The sequence below is a fragment of the Crotalus tigris genome, unplaced genomic scaffold (assembly GCF_016545835.1).
Source record: "Crotalus tigris isolate CLP2741 ecotype Arizona unplaced genomic scaffold, ASM1654583v1 scf7180000017678.2327064, whole genome shotgun sequence".
In the NCBI taxonomy this organism is placed as follows: domain Eukaryota; kingdom Metazoa; phylum Chordata; class Lepidosauria; order Squamata; family Viperidae; genus Crotalus; species Crotalus tigris.
The window spans coordinates 2,267,059-2,283,703 of NW_024096561.1; the positions used below are offsets into that span (position 1 = coordinate 2,267,059).

General features: G+C 37.7%; 1 protein-coding gene across 7 annotated transcripts in view; it reads left to right on the forward strand.

The window, feature by feature from the left end:
• The window catches only part of KNDC1 (kinase non-catalytic C-lobe domain containing 1), a 75,241-nt gene that overhangs the window by 23,612 nt on the left and 34,984 nt on the right, over positions 1–16,645 (forward strand). For 2 of the 7 annotated variants that reach the window (XM_039337459.1, XM_039337460.1), the window contains exons 4-7: positions 6,056–6,202; positions 8,920–9,037; positions 9,973–10,922; positions 15,425–15,539. In XM_039337459.1, the coding sequence (XP_039193393.1) occupies positions 6,056–6,202; positions 8,920–9,037; positions 9,973–10,922; positions 15,425–15,539 (1,330 nt within the window). Of the gene's footprint in view, positions 1–6,055; positions 6,203–8,919; positions 9,038–9,972; positions 11,050–15,424; positions 15,540–16,645 lie in introns of those variants that run through there. The other 5 variants (XR_005556060.1, XM_039337461.1, XM_039337463.1 and 2 more) reach the window with 5 other exon arrangements.

A 16,645-nucleotide genomic window follows, 5' to 3' on the forward strand; every position in this document is an offset into this window, starting at 1 on the left:
TTCCATGGCTAAGGTGGGATTTGAATTCTTGGTCTCCTGCTTTCTAACATGGTGCCTTTAACCGCTAGACTAAACTGGCTCTATTGTAATATATTATTATAAACATTATTGTCCATGAGTTGAAACTTTTTCATGAGATAGGATGGAGTTTATGATTATTTAGTGAGGAGGGAAAAGCAGTATATAAATGCTATTGCTACTTGTCCTTCCTTCCTTCCTTCCTTCCTTCCTTCCTTCCTTCCTTCCTTCCTTCCTTCCATCCATCCATCCATCCATCCATCCATCCATCCATCCATCCATTCTGCTGACTGGCAGCAGTTTGATCCTGACCGGCTCAGGGTTGACTCAGTCTTCCATCCTTCTGAGGTCAGCAAAATGAGGACCCAGATTGTTGGGGGGAATATTCTGACTCTGTACACCGCTTAGCGAGGTCAGTAAAGCATTGTGAAGCAGTATATAAGTCTTAAGTGCTATTGCTATCTTCCCAGTTGATGTGTTATCGCATGCTACGTGACTTCTAGAACTGCATCTTTAGCCTTGGAGACTGAACTCAAGGAAATGGGACCACAGATTAATAGAGAGTATTGTGGAACAACCTATAAGTATATATTTAAAAAGGGAATAAAAGACCTAGACTGTAGGTTACAATGTTTTTTTATTTAGTTTCTGCCTCGAATTTGCAATTAAACTGTAAATTTTTGCAGTGTGCCAACACTGAGCATTTTTATGAACTGTTTAGTTTTTAAAAATTCCCATCTTTATGGGCTTTCATTTTCCCTGTGGGAATTCCGTTTGCCTTCTTTTCTTCCTAAATTGCACTAATGCTGAAAAGAGATAACAGCACATTTCAAATAAGGTTTACTACATAAATTCCCACCTGAGATTTGTGTAATAGATTGATTCTATTCACTGGCACAACTGTAGGCTTCTGCTGGGCTTAAGCATTATTGCTCCTGTCAGCTCAGCCCTCAAATGGGCATTTGTCCATATTACAAAGCTACCATTCAAATTGATACTGCAGATTGCAAATATGGATTCCCTTGTTCTCAGTATGTGAGTCCTCAGTGTTAAAAACATCTAAGCAGCTAAGCTATTGTAACATACAGGCTTTTAAAATGTGACTCATTTAATTAACTATAGGAACAGCAAGCATTTCTTTTTTTCCTTTTTTGGCAATCTTAAGTCATATATAGTTACATTATTCTAAAGAGCTTTGCAGCAGTACTCTAGTCTAGTGTCTGCAAAATCTTGTTAAAAAACTACTTTGCTTTTTGTGCTTTTCCTTAAGTTTATCTCTGCCTAAATCTGTCTGTGTATACAGCTGCAACTTTTAGTTTCAGTGCTTATGGGCAGATTTCTGTAAACGATATTGCTTAGATCCATCTAACCTTTTCTTTTCTTTGGACTTATGATATTTTCCCTTGATTTAAGGAAGGGAGATTATAATCTATGATTGTGTGTTTAAATTCTTTTCTTGATCCAATAAAGGTAGTTCCTTTAAACTAATATACTCTCTCAGAAATAGTGTGCAAGCTTTTAGGATCTCTTTCCTTGTATGACCCTTAGTCCTCTGTTAAGATTTGCATATTTTCCCTGGTCCTGCTGAGCTTCACTGAATAAGTTTGAAATGGAAATTTAATCAGAATAAGAAATTTGTCATACTCTTTTAAAAGACACCAGTGTCTTTGTTCTTTGCTGACATAGATTTTATGGAATGTAATATGATAAATGGATTGTTTTATTAAAGCTCAATAAAAAAACAATTATACACATAACACTTTAAAATAATTTTCACCCTGTGTTTGGTGGCATTTCTGCCATTTGGATTTGAAATGGTTGTTTGTTGTCCAGGAAGTGGCAAAGAAATTCCATACTTGAATTGAGAAGTTTGTGGATTTTAAATTCCACTTGAAGGCAAAATGAAGAGAATTAAAGGGGGCCCATGGCAATAAGATAAAAATCTATATTAATTCTCCATTTGTTGTTTAAAATATCTATTTTGTCTCACACCTCTATTTCAGGTAATAGTTGGTTCTTTCATGTTTTCTCGATAGATAAATTTCTCCCACTCTGCTGGAAGTTTCTGTCAAGCAGCCACATCCATCTGAAATTGACTTATATTGTAAATTTTTCCTGTGTTCAAAAGCTAGGTTGAAACAATAACATATTATTGCAAATGTACTAGATATTTTTTTAATGTCATGTTCTTGTCAGGGTTCTTTTAAGGATAAAATGTATGGGATGGAAGAATATTATGTATGCATCAAGCATATAGTGTCAACCAGCTAATAACAAGGATCAAAATATCACTTAGAAATCTCCCATGTTCTTTCAGGAAAAATTTCTTTGGAAAAATCTCTCTCTCTCTCTCTCTCTCTCTCTCTCTCTCTCTCTCTCTCTCTCTCTGTGTGTGTGTGTGTGTGTGTGTGTGTGTGTGTGTGTGTGTGTGTAAATGTGCATGCACTTTTGAGTAAGTGCTGTCTCCTGGCAAGTCTCTGAAGTTTTCTTGGTAAGATTTTTCTGAAGTGCTTGTCTTTGCCCGCTTCTTAGGGCTAAGGGAGAGGGACAGGCCGAAGAACATCCAGCTGCCTTGTGCCTAAGACAGGACTAGAACTCATAATTTCCCAGTTTCAAGCTTGATGCCTTAACCACTACACCAAACTACCTATCTTTCCATTGGAGTGCTGAATGATATTTGGAGGATTGAGACTGTTTTTGTTGAATGTAAAGCTGATTGCTTTTTAAATAGTTCACAACTTGGAGCCCCTTGGAGCCAAAAAGATTATAGACACCAATAGTAATCATTCGCAGAAACTCATCAGTTCAAAGAATATATAAAACTCTGTACTGAGATCAACTTGCTTACTTTATCTGCTAAATAGCCAAATATATTAGCATAATTATTGCTTGATTGCATTTAACATATTTATAACTTACTTTTCAGCCAAGTTTTGTTCTCCGAAAAGTTTGCTTTTAAAAGCGGTGACAAAAATATACGCTGTATTTCTGAATATTGCATAGGTGTATTGACTCACTTTATACTGTACAATATATGTTTAATATATTTTATCTGATCCCAAATGTTAATGTATCACCATAGCATTTTCCCATAACTATATCTCATCACCCCTCTTGATTTCTTTCATGTCCAATTTTCTTCAGATTGCAAAATATGTATGATTTTTTTTGTCAGCATGTTAGTTCACCGAATAGAGTATTGTGGATAACTATACTAGAAAATTCACTGTGTTGCATGTACTAAGATAAGATGTCTATTCATTTTAGTTTTTTTATCATGATTTTAAAAAAATGAAGCTGTATTCATTGCCCTGACATGTATTTTGTCTATAACTTAAATAGAATTGTGAGGGAACATTTAAATTTAAGCCTTTGCTAGAGCATGTCCAATAAAGAAGGTGAACCGATCACCCCTCTTCTTCATTTTTTGTTGCCCTCCAAAATTATTTGAAGATAGATTCTGATTATTGATTTTGGTTTTGTCACCTATATAGGTAGTCCTTGACTTACTACCGTTCATTTAGTGACCGTTCAAAGTTATAACAGCACTGAAAAAAGTGACATATGACTATTTTTCACACTTACAACCATTGCCGCTTCCCCGTGGTCACGTGAACCAAATTCAGACCCTTGGCAACTGACTCATATTGGTCCCAGGGTCAGGTGATCCCCTTTAGCGACCTTCTGACAAGCAAAGTCAATGGAGGAAGCCAGATTCACTTAACAAACTGTGTCACTAACTTAACAGCTGCAGTGATTCACTTAACGACTGTGGCAAGAATCCAATGTTCCTTTCGCTTTTGGGGGCAAAATGGGGCAAAGTTCACTTAACAAATGTCTCACTTAGCAACAGAAATTTGGGGCTGAATTGTGGTCATAAGCCGAGGACTACCTGAAGGGAATGAATCAAGTTTCCCTTGTTTTCTAGGAGAACCACAAAAGGGTGGGGCATGTGTTTATGTAGGGTGCATTTGTCCAAAGGTTGTTTTTATGTAGGGCAGAGGTTCCCAACCTTTTGGATACCAGGGACCGGTTCCGTGGAGAAAAGTTTTTCCATGGACTGGAGAATGCCTGAGTTTGTTGCTGCTTGCATCCCACGGAAGGGGCTTTACTTGTTTGTGCGGACCGGTTGGTGGCATGCCATGGTCCCGTACCTGTTCACGGACCAGGGATTGGGGACCCCTGATGTAGGGTACATTTGTACAAAGATTGTGTTTATGTAGGGTATATTTGTACAAAGGTCGTGTTTGTGTAGGGTGAATTTGTACAAAGATTCAGTGGACTAGCTCTACAGCTCTGGGAACCCTAAATGTCTTCTGCTAATGATTTATGTCTTAGAAGTTTGTATCTTTGAATTGTCCAATAAAACTTAGAGGAGATATTTTGCCATTTAATATCTGAATTTCTTTTCTCTGAAGATTAAAAACAACAGGTTTGCTTCGTAGCAAATCCATTAAGCTGTGCCTCTATCCATCTCTTGTGCTTCTTATAAAACCTAGCAATAGGGGTTTTCATTAAGCTTATGTATAAGTAAAAGTTGTATTTTCCCCATGTGGAAATTTCTGTTTGATCCTTTCTTTCTTTTCTTTCCTACCTTGTATTTCATTCAAAGAGTTTTTAAGAACTATTAACTCATTTAGTTTAGTTAAATTTATAATTCTTTAAAAATGTTTGAAGTATAACTGTATTGTTCTGTTGGACTTGCAATGAATATTTGAAGTGACTTGAAGAAAGCTCCGCCTAGTGGAAATCTGATGAACTACTGGCTTTGGTTTTATCTGAATTTAAAAGACTCATTCATGTTGACAATATGTCAGAGTTGTTTCAGATCCTATTTTCCATCCTGTTGATGACCATGTGTACCCATCATAATAAATAAAAAATAAACAAATCATATTGCAACTTAGTGCGATGCATAAATCCATAAATGCATTATTCAGTATAATTAACTCTGCCACATTTGTCCCTTCCCAGAACTATATAATCCTGATATTTTTCATTTGAGACATTGTAGGAGTAGTTAAAGGTTGTTCATTGCTTATGTTGTATTTGTAAGGGGTTCACATCTTATTTTAATGCAAAGAAATGAATGGGGAATCAGGGAAATGGGTAAATATTTTCCAGATATGCTCTAACTCCAGACTCCACATTAGTTTAATACAGAATTTTCCCCTACAAGTATTTAGTCAAGAAAAAAAAAGAAGCATTACTGTCATGAAATGTGAAATGTTACATTTAAAAATATTTCAAATATCCTATAATGGCATGTCAATAAAGGTCCTTTTATGTTGGGCATAAAAATGAGAATTTCTTTCTTTCTTTCTTTCTTTCTTTCTTTCTTTCTTTCTTTCTTTCTTTCTTTCTTTCTTTCTTTCTTTCTTTCTTTCTTTCTTTCTTTCTTTCTTTCTTTCTGCCTATCTCCCAAGGGTGATTCTGGGCTGCTTACAATGATTCAATTCCATTGTCAAATAAATTTTTAAAACAATACAGATCTTAAATTTAAAATTCAGTTAAAATTAATTTGACCAAGATGGAGAGGAAGAGACCAACGTACACATTTTGGGAGGGTGGGAGAAAAGGAGATGTCATCTAATCCAATGTCACATCCCCATTGGGGCCCCAGGCCAGCAGGCACATAGCCAAGTCTTGAAGCCCTTTCAGAAGGCCAAAAGGATGGGTGTGGATCTCACCTCAGGGGACACAATGTTCCAGAGGTCTTCTAGACCCCGCCAAACAAAACTCTTTGACTGATGGGGTCCACAGCAGTTCCCTTATGCCAGTGTGAATGAGACAGTTCCTCAGATAGCCTGAAGGACTTTAAAGGTGATAAAGGTGATAACCAACATCTTGAATTGGACCTGGAAACAAAACTGGCAACCAGCATACCTCACAGAAAAGCGGAGCCACCGTGAAGCTCCAAAAACTGCCTGCGTAGTGCATTCTGCATTAGATGAAGCTTCCGGTTCTACATTGGGTTTATGTACAGAGTGGTACATGGTAAAGTGTCTTGTTTTTGTTGTTTTTTTAATTTCTGCAGGCCCATCTGTATTCCTTAGGAGCTACTTTAACAGCAGCACTAGAATATACAATGGAAACTGAAGCAGATCTGGAATTTAGCCAAGATCTGTATGCTCTGCTTGGACAAATGCAGAAAGAAAATCCTAAAGAAAGGCCAGATGTTGAGGTAAAATTATTTTATCAACGGAACCTGATTTGCTGTGTTGAATAGCAACATTTATCCACTCTTCCTTTCACTGTTTCATTAGAAGATAATTTGCTGAAGCTGAGTATGGGTAAAACAATATTACTAGAAATATAGGCATTATTGTTATATAGAGAAGTGCAGACAGTACATGTTGTCTGGCATTAATATGGTTTGTCATTTCCGCATAGGAGTTACTATTCTTCTTTAACAAAAGGATAACAATTTGGAAATATATGTTTCCCTTACTAGTGCCTGAGTTTATAGGGGGCAAACGTTCTAAATAAATACATTCAATGGAATTTTTAAAATAACGCATTCCAAGGAAATGAACAGGAGATCATTGCAGTTATGATGCTGACGGTAATAATTAATTATATCAAGAAAAATGAACTGTGTGCTAACATAAGTCAGGATTGTACGCAATGTTAATCAGAATACTTCACTTTAGACTTGGCACCTTACTTGGTTTGTTTGGCTCAAAGACTTTGACATTGTTCATACGCATATTTTATTTGTTTGTTTATGGCAAACATGTATACTCTGCCAGCTCCCAAAGATTCAAGGCAGCCTACAAAGCAGAACAACAAACTCTCAAACCCCACAATAATTGATAACATTGCACTAAATCAATTTTTAAAAAAAATCAAAACACAAATCCAATTTAAAGCAATCTCAATTCCCCACCATTCCTCCCCAGCTAGTAATGTCTCAAACATGCAAGTAAAATTCAGGGCTTTGTAGAAGGACAGGATTGTGGGAGGGCAAAGGGAGCTCAAGGGGCAAGCTCTTCAAAGTTACTCTCTTGGGGTAGACAGTCTAAGCATTCTATCCAAAGATGGATACATGGACAGGATAATAGGAGAAGATCATCTAGAACAGTGGTGGCAAATCTATGGCATGCGTGCCAGAGGTGGTGCTCGGAGCCCTCTCTGTGAGCACGTGTGCCATTGCCCCAGCCCCACCTCCCTCCATGACCCCCTCCTCACCAGCAGCCCCCCTAGAGGAAAGTTGCCCCTGTGCATGGTCCATGTGGAGCAGCGCAGCCAAGGCAGCTGGGCAGCAGGGACAAGAATCCGCCCTCGTGCCCCATCGCGCGCAAATGATGCTGTGGGCTGCGGGCGGACGGTGTAGCCGCCATGGCGCTGAAGGGCCCCCTGGGTGATCGGCGGGCCGTGGAGGCGGGTGGCTCTGCGGGCAGGCGGGGGTGGAGTGGGGACGGGGTGGGGCGGTTTTGGGGCACTCAGTCTCTAAAAGGTTTGCCATCACTGATCTAGAAGGTAGACAGGAACCAACCTGCATTAGCTTCATTAGCTGAGTCCAGCATTTTGAATTAGACGCAGAAACCAATTGGACCTTCAAATGCCAACTGGATAAAGGCTTCCTTGCCCATCACATATACTTGCTGCTGCAATAAGAGCCAGGAGAGCCCTCAACATCTATTCCTTCAGTTTAAAGTCATTTTAGCCCGTGCAGTTCCTCACATGCCTCCAGATGCTAAATAACAACTGCTAGTGAATGTCTGGCCTGGGGTGATGGTGTGCAGCTGAGTTTTTGCAGCATTCTGATGATATCTCATCCTAAATTAACAGATGATCTACCTAAGCTGCATTATGCAGATTTTAAATATAATGGGTGATATTGGGCATTGGGGTACCATACAATAGAGCAACCCCAGACTGGATATCTCCCCTCATGATCATCGGTTAGAATCATACACTCCAGAGAAAGATTCTTCGTACATGGTATCACCATTTGCCCTGCATGCAATCCAGAAGAATAGAATGATGGATGCTATTAAACGCTACTAAGAGATCTGTAGGAGCAAAGGTGCATACACCCTTCTTCCAAGTTTCAGCCTAAGTCGTCTATCTGACCAATCAATTCAGCCTTGGTCCCGTGCCCAGGTCTAAATACAGACTGGAAGGGATCCAGATAATCCACTTCATTTAGATAAAGGCCCCAAATCTTTTCAATCTTACAAATATGTCACAACAGCCTTCCAGAAAGTCATCAATCTAGCCCTTCCCCAGAATAAATCTTGAGCAACCTTGAACAAAGCTTCTGAATGAAAAGAACCCAACGGTGGTCTTTTCATTCTCCATTTTCATCACCATCATAACCTTGTGAAGGTGTGAGCACCATTGGGTTTACTTATAATGTTTTTTTTTTTTCTTTTCCAAGTCCAGAGTATAAATCTCTGAAGGGCAAAATGCAATGCTTTGTCTTGAACTGCATTTTTAATTATATTTCTGTTTCCCGGAAATTGCTGTTTTAGTATCTAGGAGATACTGCATGTTTACCATTGAAACTTGATTTGCTGCTATAATGTATTACAAACCTAATTCAAAGTCTTTTATTCATTTAAAGTCCATTACTAAAAAATGAACCAAGGGCGGAATTTTAACTAAAATTTAGGTACAGAAAAGACAGATAAGTTATTTCCCTAATATAAACTATATTATATTTTATTATCATACTGTATCTATATTTTGAATAGCATAAAATATTTTCAAATGTTATATGTTACATAGTAATCTGTATACATGTAATAAATTATCAGTTGAAAAGAGGTGATATCTATAGGACCGCTGCAAATGTAAAATGCTGAAATTTCCAAGGTAATGTTAATCTGTTGGATCATACGAAGACATAGTTAGATAACTGATAATGTCTTTTCTATATAATTGTCATTGTAGGTTGTCATATCATTATGCAAAGAGAAACTCAAGTTTTCCTCCCCAAGTGATATTTGCCAGGCCCTTTCGGCTGCTGGAAGAAAAATGCTTTCAATTGAATCATGTGGCACCTTTCAAGGTACAGGTTTTTTTAAAAAAAAAAGTTTGATGCCTATTATGGCCCTTGGAGTGATAATATCAAAATAATGTTTGAAGCTCATGAATTGAAATCCAAAAAGGTATGAGCTGAAGTGACGTCTACGTGTTTATGTACAGGATAAAATAAAAAGATACAGATAGTCCTTGACTTACGACCAGAATTGAGCCCGAAATTAATCTTAAGTCATGCTAGTTGTTAAGTGGGTCACCACATGATCACCTTCAGTTTTATGACATTTTATGCAGCTGTTGTTAAGTGAATCACTGTGGTCATTAAGCGAATCCATTTTATTCAGTGAGCATTTTTCCCCTCAGAAACCTGAAGTAAATGCCAGATTTTGGCAAGAAATACTGTAAATCACAGTTATGTGACCCCAGGATGCTGTAAATGTCCATAAATGCAGGCCGGTTGCCAAGCACCCAAAATGCAATCATGTGACAGAAGGCAGTGAAAACTTCAAATCTGGGACACAAGTATTTAGCCCAGGGGAAGCCTGTCATAACTTCAAATGATCACTAAACAATCAGTTCTAAATTAAGGATTACCCGTACTTTGAAATAGTCTTCTCTTTTTATAAGGAAATATGAATTTCCAAGCCTCCAGCTTGGCACTGTGGACATGTTGAAGTTTTCAAGCAAGCATATAAGCGGTGATGGGCAATTATCCAGGTAGCCTAATCTTATCCAGATATTACTTCCAGATTGTGAAATGATAGGAAGATTATTGGCATGCAAAATATCATGGGAAGCCATCAATATTTTGATATTTTTTTCAAGTGACCCTTCCTTATTTAATTTTTGATAATAGCACCCCACATTAATTCCTAATTCTCAGAGCACTAACAAATGCAGGATGGGATGAGGGGGCAGGAGAAAAAAAATGGTTTTAATGAAAGCCTCTCTCTGTGTATCTAGACAGTTCTGATAACATGTGGGAAGAAACATTGTATGAGAACCCTTCACCATATGAAGAGCGCCTAGATGATACTAGAACTGAGGCCGAGACTAGAACACCATCACCAGAGGACTTGATGTTTGCTAGAAATGAAAATTCTTCTGGCACGTATGCTCCAAATGACAGAAACAGTGATATAAAAAGCATGAAAATCAACAAGAAGGAGGAAAGAGTTTGCTGTCAAAGTATTTCAACCTGGGTTACAAAAAGTCAAGAGAGGAGCGGTTCTATGAAATACAACAGGGAATTAGATGCTAAGCCATATGCAACTGGAGTGGAGACAGATACATTTGAGAGATACTGTTTAAGGAAAGTTAGAACTTTTCCAACTGTATCATTTAACTCTGAGACACCCTCAAGAGCATGTTTATCTTTTATAGGACATAACACTTCACTGACAAGGACGCAGTGTCAGTTACAACCCGGATGTAATGAGAGTGCTATGTTAGAAGGAAAATTAATTCAGTGTGATCATCCCGAATCAAAATCAGCATCTCTTCCACATAATAATTTTGGAGAACTTTATCTGAGCCCAGATACATCTTCAGTGTATCCAAACCACATGACATCCAGTAATGACAAAGAAGCAGTGGATATTTTGCCATATTGTTATGCTGTTTCTGAAACTTCAGGTCAAAATAATCCATCAGATGCAACAGATGAAACAAATCCTGGATGCAATGCATTAGAAAACTATTGTGTAAGAGAATTCTGTAATGAAGTTCCTCTAAAATCAGGTCAAAACTGTTTATTTTATATTAACAAGATGTCTCCCACATTCATGGCCTTTAAGGAAGAATGTAACCTAAGCATGCTAAGATCACCTGACGAAAAACACACTGAGAGAAAAGACTGTTGGACTGAAGATAGACAATATGAAGGCGGGGACTCAGAAATAGGAAACAATGAGGTAGCAAAAACAAATCCTTCATTTAAAAACTATTTTAATTAATCTGACTCAGAAAGGACTTTATTTCTTTGTGGAGATGAGAGAGTGTGGCTCTACAATTAAACTCTTTTACCACATGAATGCTGTGGTAAGTTAGTTGGGCAACTTTTTATTAACAGCACTTTAAAAAGGAAAGTTTGAACTGGAAATTGTTAATAAACCTTTGGGTTTAAACACTTAAGTGGTTAAATTTAATGCAACTGAAATATAAGTGAAGTAAATTTCTACTTTATCACACGAAATTAAAAATCACTATCTGCATGCAAATCTATTTTGAACCACTTTGCAGGCCAGTTTCATAAGGATCAAGGTTTTGATTCACTTTTTCTTTTAAGTTGATACATGTGGCATGTCAGACTCATTGGGCAGATTGCTTTTGTGAGCAATTGGATATTTTCATCACTTCTTGATGTAATAAATGCTGGAAAAAGTATCAGAAAAGTATGCCACTGGCAGTGGGTGGATTGTTTTTTGATAGCAACCTGTGGATGGAGAATTAGAAGCAATTTTATGTCTGAGGCTGCTATGGTCTATTCCCTAGTTTACCATGCACACTGAGGTTTTAAAATAAGATGCCAGGGACATATATATATATATAAGACGTCCCATTCATGCAGTAAAATAAGATAAATAGGCTAAAGGGAATTATATGAGTAGAAATAAATAAGTAGAAATAGAGGAATAAAATTTGCAGTTGGATTCAGTGTTCAGGAATGATTTGAATACTTTCTGCTTGTATTAGGTGTATTTCATTTTGGAAATAGCAACGCTGTGTGAATCTTGATGTGCTCCTCAGATTCCAGCCTTCTTAGTTTTAGTGTTCCCTTTTGTCTCAGAAATAACATAAATTTCCTTGATGCTTGATCAGTCAATTTTAATGTCGTTCTCATGCTTCTATAATCCTCTTTTCTTTATGTCAAAATTATACTGCCAAAGCTTTTGCCTGCAAAACTTCATAACTGTATCTTCAGACTTTTAAAAATGGCCTTTTCTTTGCAATTCATAAATAAAACAATTCAAGTGTGACTGAGAAGTCTTTTTCCTCTAACCCTAATTTTAATCTCATTGCCTTGCCTCTTTTTCCTGCAGATGCTTGCTATAGCTTTTGAACTACAGTATAAAATGAGAACTTTTGTGTGAACTCTTCTCTTGCTTTGTCCTGATGATTTCAACCTCAGATTGTCATAGAAGTGAAAATCAAATTAAGATGATGTGTTTATTGCTGGGTGGACAATATATAATTTTCATAGAGTTACTATTATCCTGATCCCTAGTTAAACTTGTTTAGAAGCTGGATGCAGTTTTCAGGAAAGAATTCTTTTTATTTCTCAGAAATAGGAAATTATTTTTTTTTTCTAAGAAAACTAAAAAAAAAAAAATCCAAATTCCTCCATTTAGAAAGAAAAGAGAGTTCTCTGAAATATTGAAGCTTTCAAACATGAGGTAGATTGGATGCAGAGGCAAAAATAAACTTAGAATTATGCTTTCTTTTCCACTATACATGAGGTTAAACGTTCAAAAAGGATGTTCTTAATATTTATAAATAAGATAAACTCTTAGCAGTAAAACATTGATTCCTCACTACTGGCAGTCCAAGAGGGCACTTCGGGTAGTCCCCTATGCGGATGCCAGAATAAAAATAACTTTATTTTTAAAAAGCCAAAATCATAGAAATTTGTTAAACCTGAAAAGATGTTCAAGTCTTCTCAGAGGCTGTCCACTTTAATTTTTAAAATATTCTAATTAATTGAGGGTGAGGTATTATGACAGCTAGAAGAAAGATGTATAGCATGAGTGCCGTGTTCTTAAGCCTTGGCTTATCAAATAGTCTTCAACACTTGATGAAGAGATGGTGGTCCATACATAATAAAACTTTGAAACAGTGGCATTAGATCAGCGGTTCTCAACCTGTGGGTCGTGACCCCATTTGGGGTCGAACGACCATTTCACGGGGGTCGCCAAACAACGCGATCCTCCATTTTTTTTGTCAGCCGGCGCAGGGGACGGCGCCACGCAGGGGATGGCGCATGGGGCCACTGCCGCGCATGCACGCCACGCAGGTGGCGCCGCCGCGCATGCGTGCCATGCAGGGGGCGGCACCGCGCATGTGTGCCGCGCAGGTGGTGCCGCCGCGCATGCGCGCCGCCTGCTTATGACCGGGGTCGCCGTATAAAAAGGTTGAGAACCACTGCATTAGATCATTACTGCATTTGATACAATATTGATTGTCTTGGTACTAAAGATTCCAAAATTTTAGGCAGTTTTACTGCCTAAACAACATTTTCTATTGTGCCCCATAAACAAAATTTTAAGTTCACTGAGTTCCTTTAATCCTGAATATAAAAAATAACTTGGAATCTTTCATGCTACATATGCTTCTTCATTGATTCCTTGAAGTCCTTCCTTTATCGTTAATCTTCTTTGTTCAATAATCTGGTGCTTAAAGTTGGACTGGGCTCTAAATGTCTTGAATTTTGGATGTAGTTATAGAGAGAGTGCTTTGAAAATTCAAATCTACTCATTGGAATGATGTAAAATTAAAGTGCTGAAGATTCATTTTTATTCAAGGAGCAAAGGAAAAGCTTTTTTTGTAAAAAAAAAAAAAACTGGAGGGGGGAGCAGCCCCATCCGCAGGAGTGAGAGACTTGGAGCAGAGAGGCATCTAATGAGAAGACCTCTTGGGGACAGGGTGGTAAGTTAGTCTCCTGTACCCCATTCTGAAGAAATGGTAGACAGCTGAGAATCAGCAATAAGGCAGGGTGTGAGAAACAGAGGCTGGGAAAGGCATTAGAAGACTGTAGAATGGGGATGACAAGCAAAAGGGGAGATATGATGGAAGGCCAGGGGAGGATCATAGGGAAAGAATAGTCTTCCAGTATTTGAGGGACTGTCACAGGGAAGGGGGGGTTGACTTATTCCCCAAAGAGCCAGAGGGCAGGACAAGTAATGGGTGGAAGCTTGTTGAAGAGAGATCCAACCTAGAAGTAAGGAGAAATTTTCTGACAGAACAATTAACGGAATAGCTTACCTCCCAGAGTTGGGTGCTCAATCACTGGAGATTTTCACAAATAGACTGGACAACCATTTGATTGGGATGGTAGAAAGTTTCCTATCTTGAGCAGGAGATTGAACTAATAGACCTCTGAGGTCCTTTCCAGACCTATGATTCTATGTTCTAAATTCCAATTCTTTCTTCTGCCCTTCCCCACCTACCTTAATCCAGGATCTTGGATGCTAGATTACTGGAGTCCTTAGACTCCAATTAGTTCTGTTGAAGCCCAGGCCTGTTTGTAATAAAACCATGCTCCTCCACAGCTTAATAATGGTGAAGAGGACGTCCCTGGTGTGTATCACCAAGACCTGGGTAGGTGAGCACAGATGGCTTCCTTTGTCTAACCAGGTTTCAGGCTAGCTGTCTCAACCAGAAAAGGCAAGGACACTAGGAGACCACCTCACATTAGAAAACACTACTTATAATTTAAAGAACATAGGAGCCCTAGGGAAGAGTGGTCTTAATCTTCTCATATCAATCAACTATAATCCTGCTGAATTCATATTTTTTTTCTTGTGCTGTTGTTGCTGTTCCTGGCATTTTTCATGTCTGGTTGCAAGGTCCTTTGGTTTTACACTGTGCTTGCTGCTGTTCGTATAGCAATGTGTGGTCCAAGAAAAAGCGTTACGGTATTTTTCTTCTGGCAAGTTGCAGAGTCTGACCCTGATTTTTAAAATTACTTCTAGGCCAAATGATCTCTCAATCTATAGCATGAGCTAGTCTCAACTAGTGATTAAGGCATCAGGCTAGAAACTGAGTTTGTCTAGTCACTTTCTCTGGACCAACTCACATCACAAGGGGGTTGTTGCAGCGCAAATAGGAGGAGGAAGGAGCAAAAGGTATATTCCCTACCTTGAGTTATTTATAAAAAATAATAAAGACAGAATAAATATTATTGTTTTTAATAGGATTCTGTCTTATTTCACTGGCCAATAAAGGTGAAAAAGTAATCCTCAAAATAACTGGTCTGTGCATTTTACATGGCCTTATTCACAATTTTTAAGTTAGAGAAGAATATGAAACTTTACAATTATATAATTGTAAAGTTTCATATTCTAATTATAATATAGCTATATAATATTGTATTATCTTTGGGTATTTGTATTTATGGAACCTTTGATTTTTAATTATGTCCATGAGAAATATTATTTCTCTGTGTGCTAGAAGAAGAAATAAAAGTAATTCTTTTGAATATCTATATTGAAGGCACTAAGGCATTAATTACTATATGCATTTTTGGGACAAAGTCAGAAGAAAAATCTAGAATTTTGAGAAAAGGTATATATCACAAATGCAATAACTTATGTTCGTAGATTAGCATGCATGTAATTTAAATTTAACACACATTGTAATTAGTATGCCTTCAAAAACACTTTTTGTTTCTCAACTGTCCATAACATTTTGCTTTCAGTGGGTTTTTCTGAAACATCTGTTAATACAGTACGGTAAACCATTGAAAGATTATGAACTCTGGGCTTTATGCCATGAATGTTTACTCACTCTGGAGAAATATACAGATTATCCAGGTATGACCTTTGCAATTTTCTCTTATATTACTATTTTAATATTTACAGTATGCTTCATCCTTTTCAGAGCTCTCAAGATGGAGTAAATTGGTACTTTTGAGATATGCATTTTGGCTTCCTTTTGTACCTTGTGGCCAGCCAGCTAATAAAAGGAGGTTAGGAAAGGATAAGGGGCTGTGTTGATCCCTTACAACAGAAAGATGGATTGTAAAATGAACTTCTTATATATTTAATGTTAACCATAATTCAGATATTATTTACCACCTATGTCATGAGAAACTTGTAGGAGCCTCAGTTGCTAGAATACTTCACATTCCCTTTTTGTAGACTGTAGACTGATATATCTTTAAGGCATTCTTGAACAAGAATCTTAAACTGTGTATAATGACACATGAATACATATTGTCAATAATTCATCACATTTCTATTTTATTGTCTCCATGCCATCATATGCCACAAAGGAATTATAAAGTAAAGGCACGGTTTGGGAGTTTTTAACATAGCCATTTAATATTTTGTGACTGTTATATAAACTCTCATTTAAGATGGTGTCTGGATGCTTATCTCTGTAATAATATCTCAGGTGAGCATCTGGGTGTTCATCTGGCAGGTAAAAATTCCACTATCAGTACAGATTGTTAATAGGTCCTTCTCTATTTATTTTAGAATTCTGGGCTTTCATGAATGTTTTTAATGCTTGTTTAGCACTTCACAAACTTTGCCACAGACAATGTGCTTATTTGCAGCTTCGGCACCTTTAGGACCTCTGCCTTTATGCTTGTTTCTTTTTATTTTTAGAAACCAAACTAATATAAGTGTGACAATTGCTTAAGCCACCATACTGTATATTCAAATTCACTGGGGTCTTGAATAGCCTGAGCAAAGTGCTAACAACTACACAATCAATTACAGTACATCCAACCAAAAGGTCCTACAATGCACCATCATGCCAGTTTTGTAGAGCAGAGTTCCCCAACCCCCAGTCCATGGACTGGTATCAGGTTGTGGCATGCCAGCAACCGGTCCGCACAAACAAGAAAAGCTCCATCTGTGGGATGCAGGCAGCACACAAAACCACGCATTCTCCAGTCCGTGGAAAAACTTTT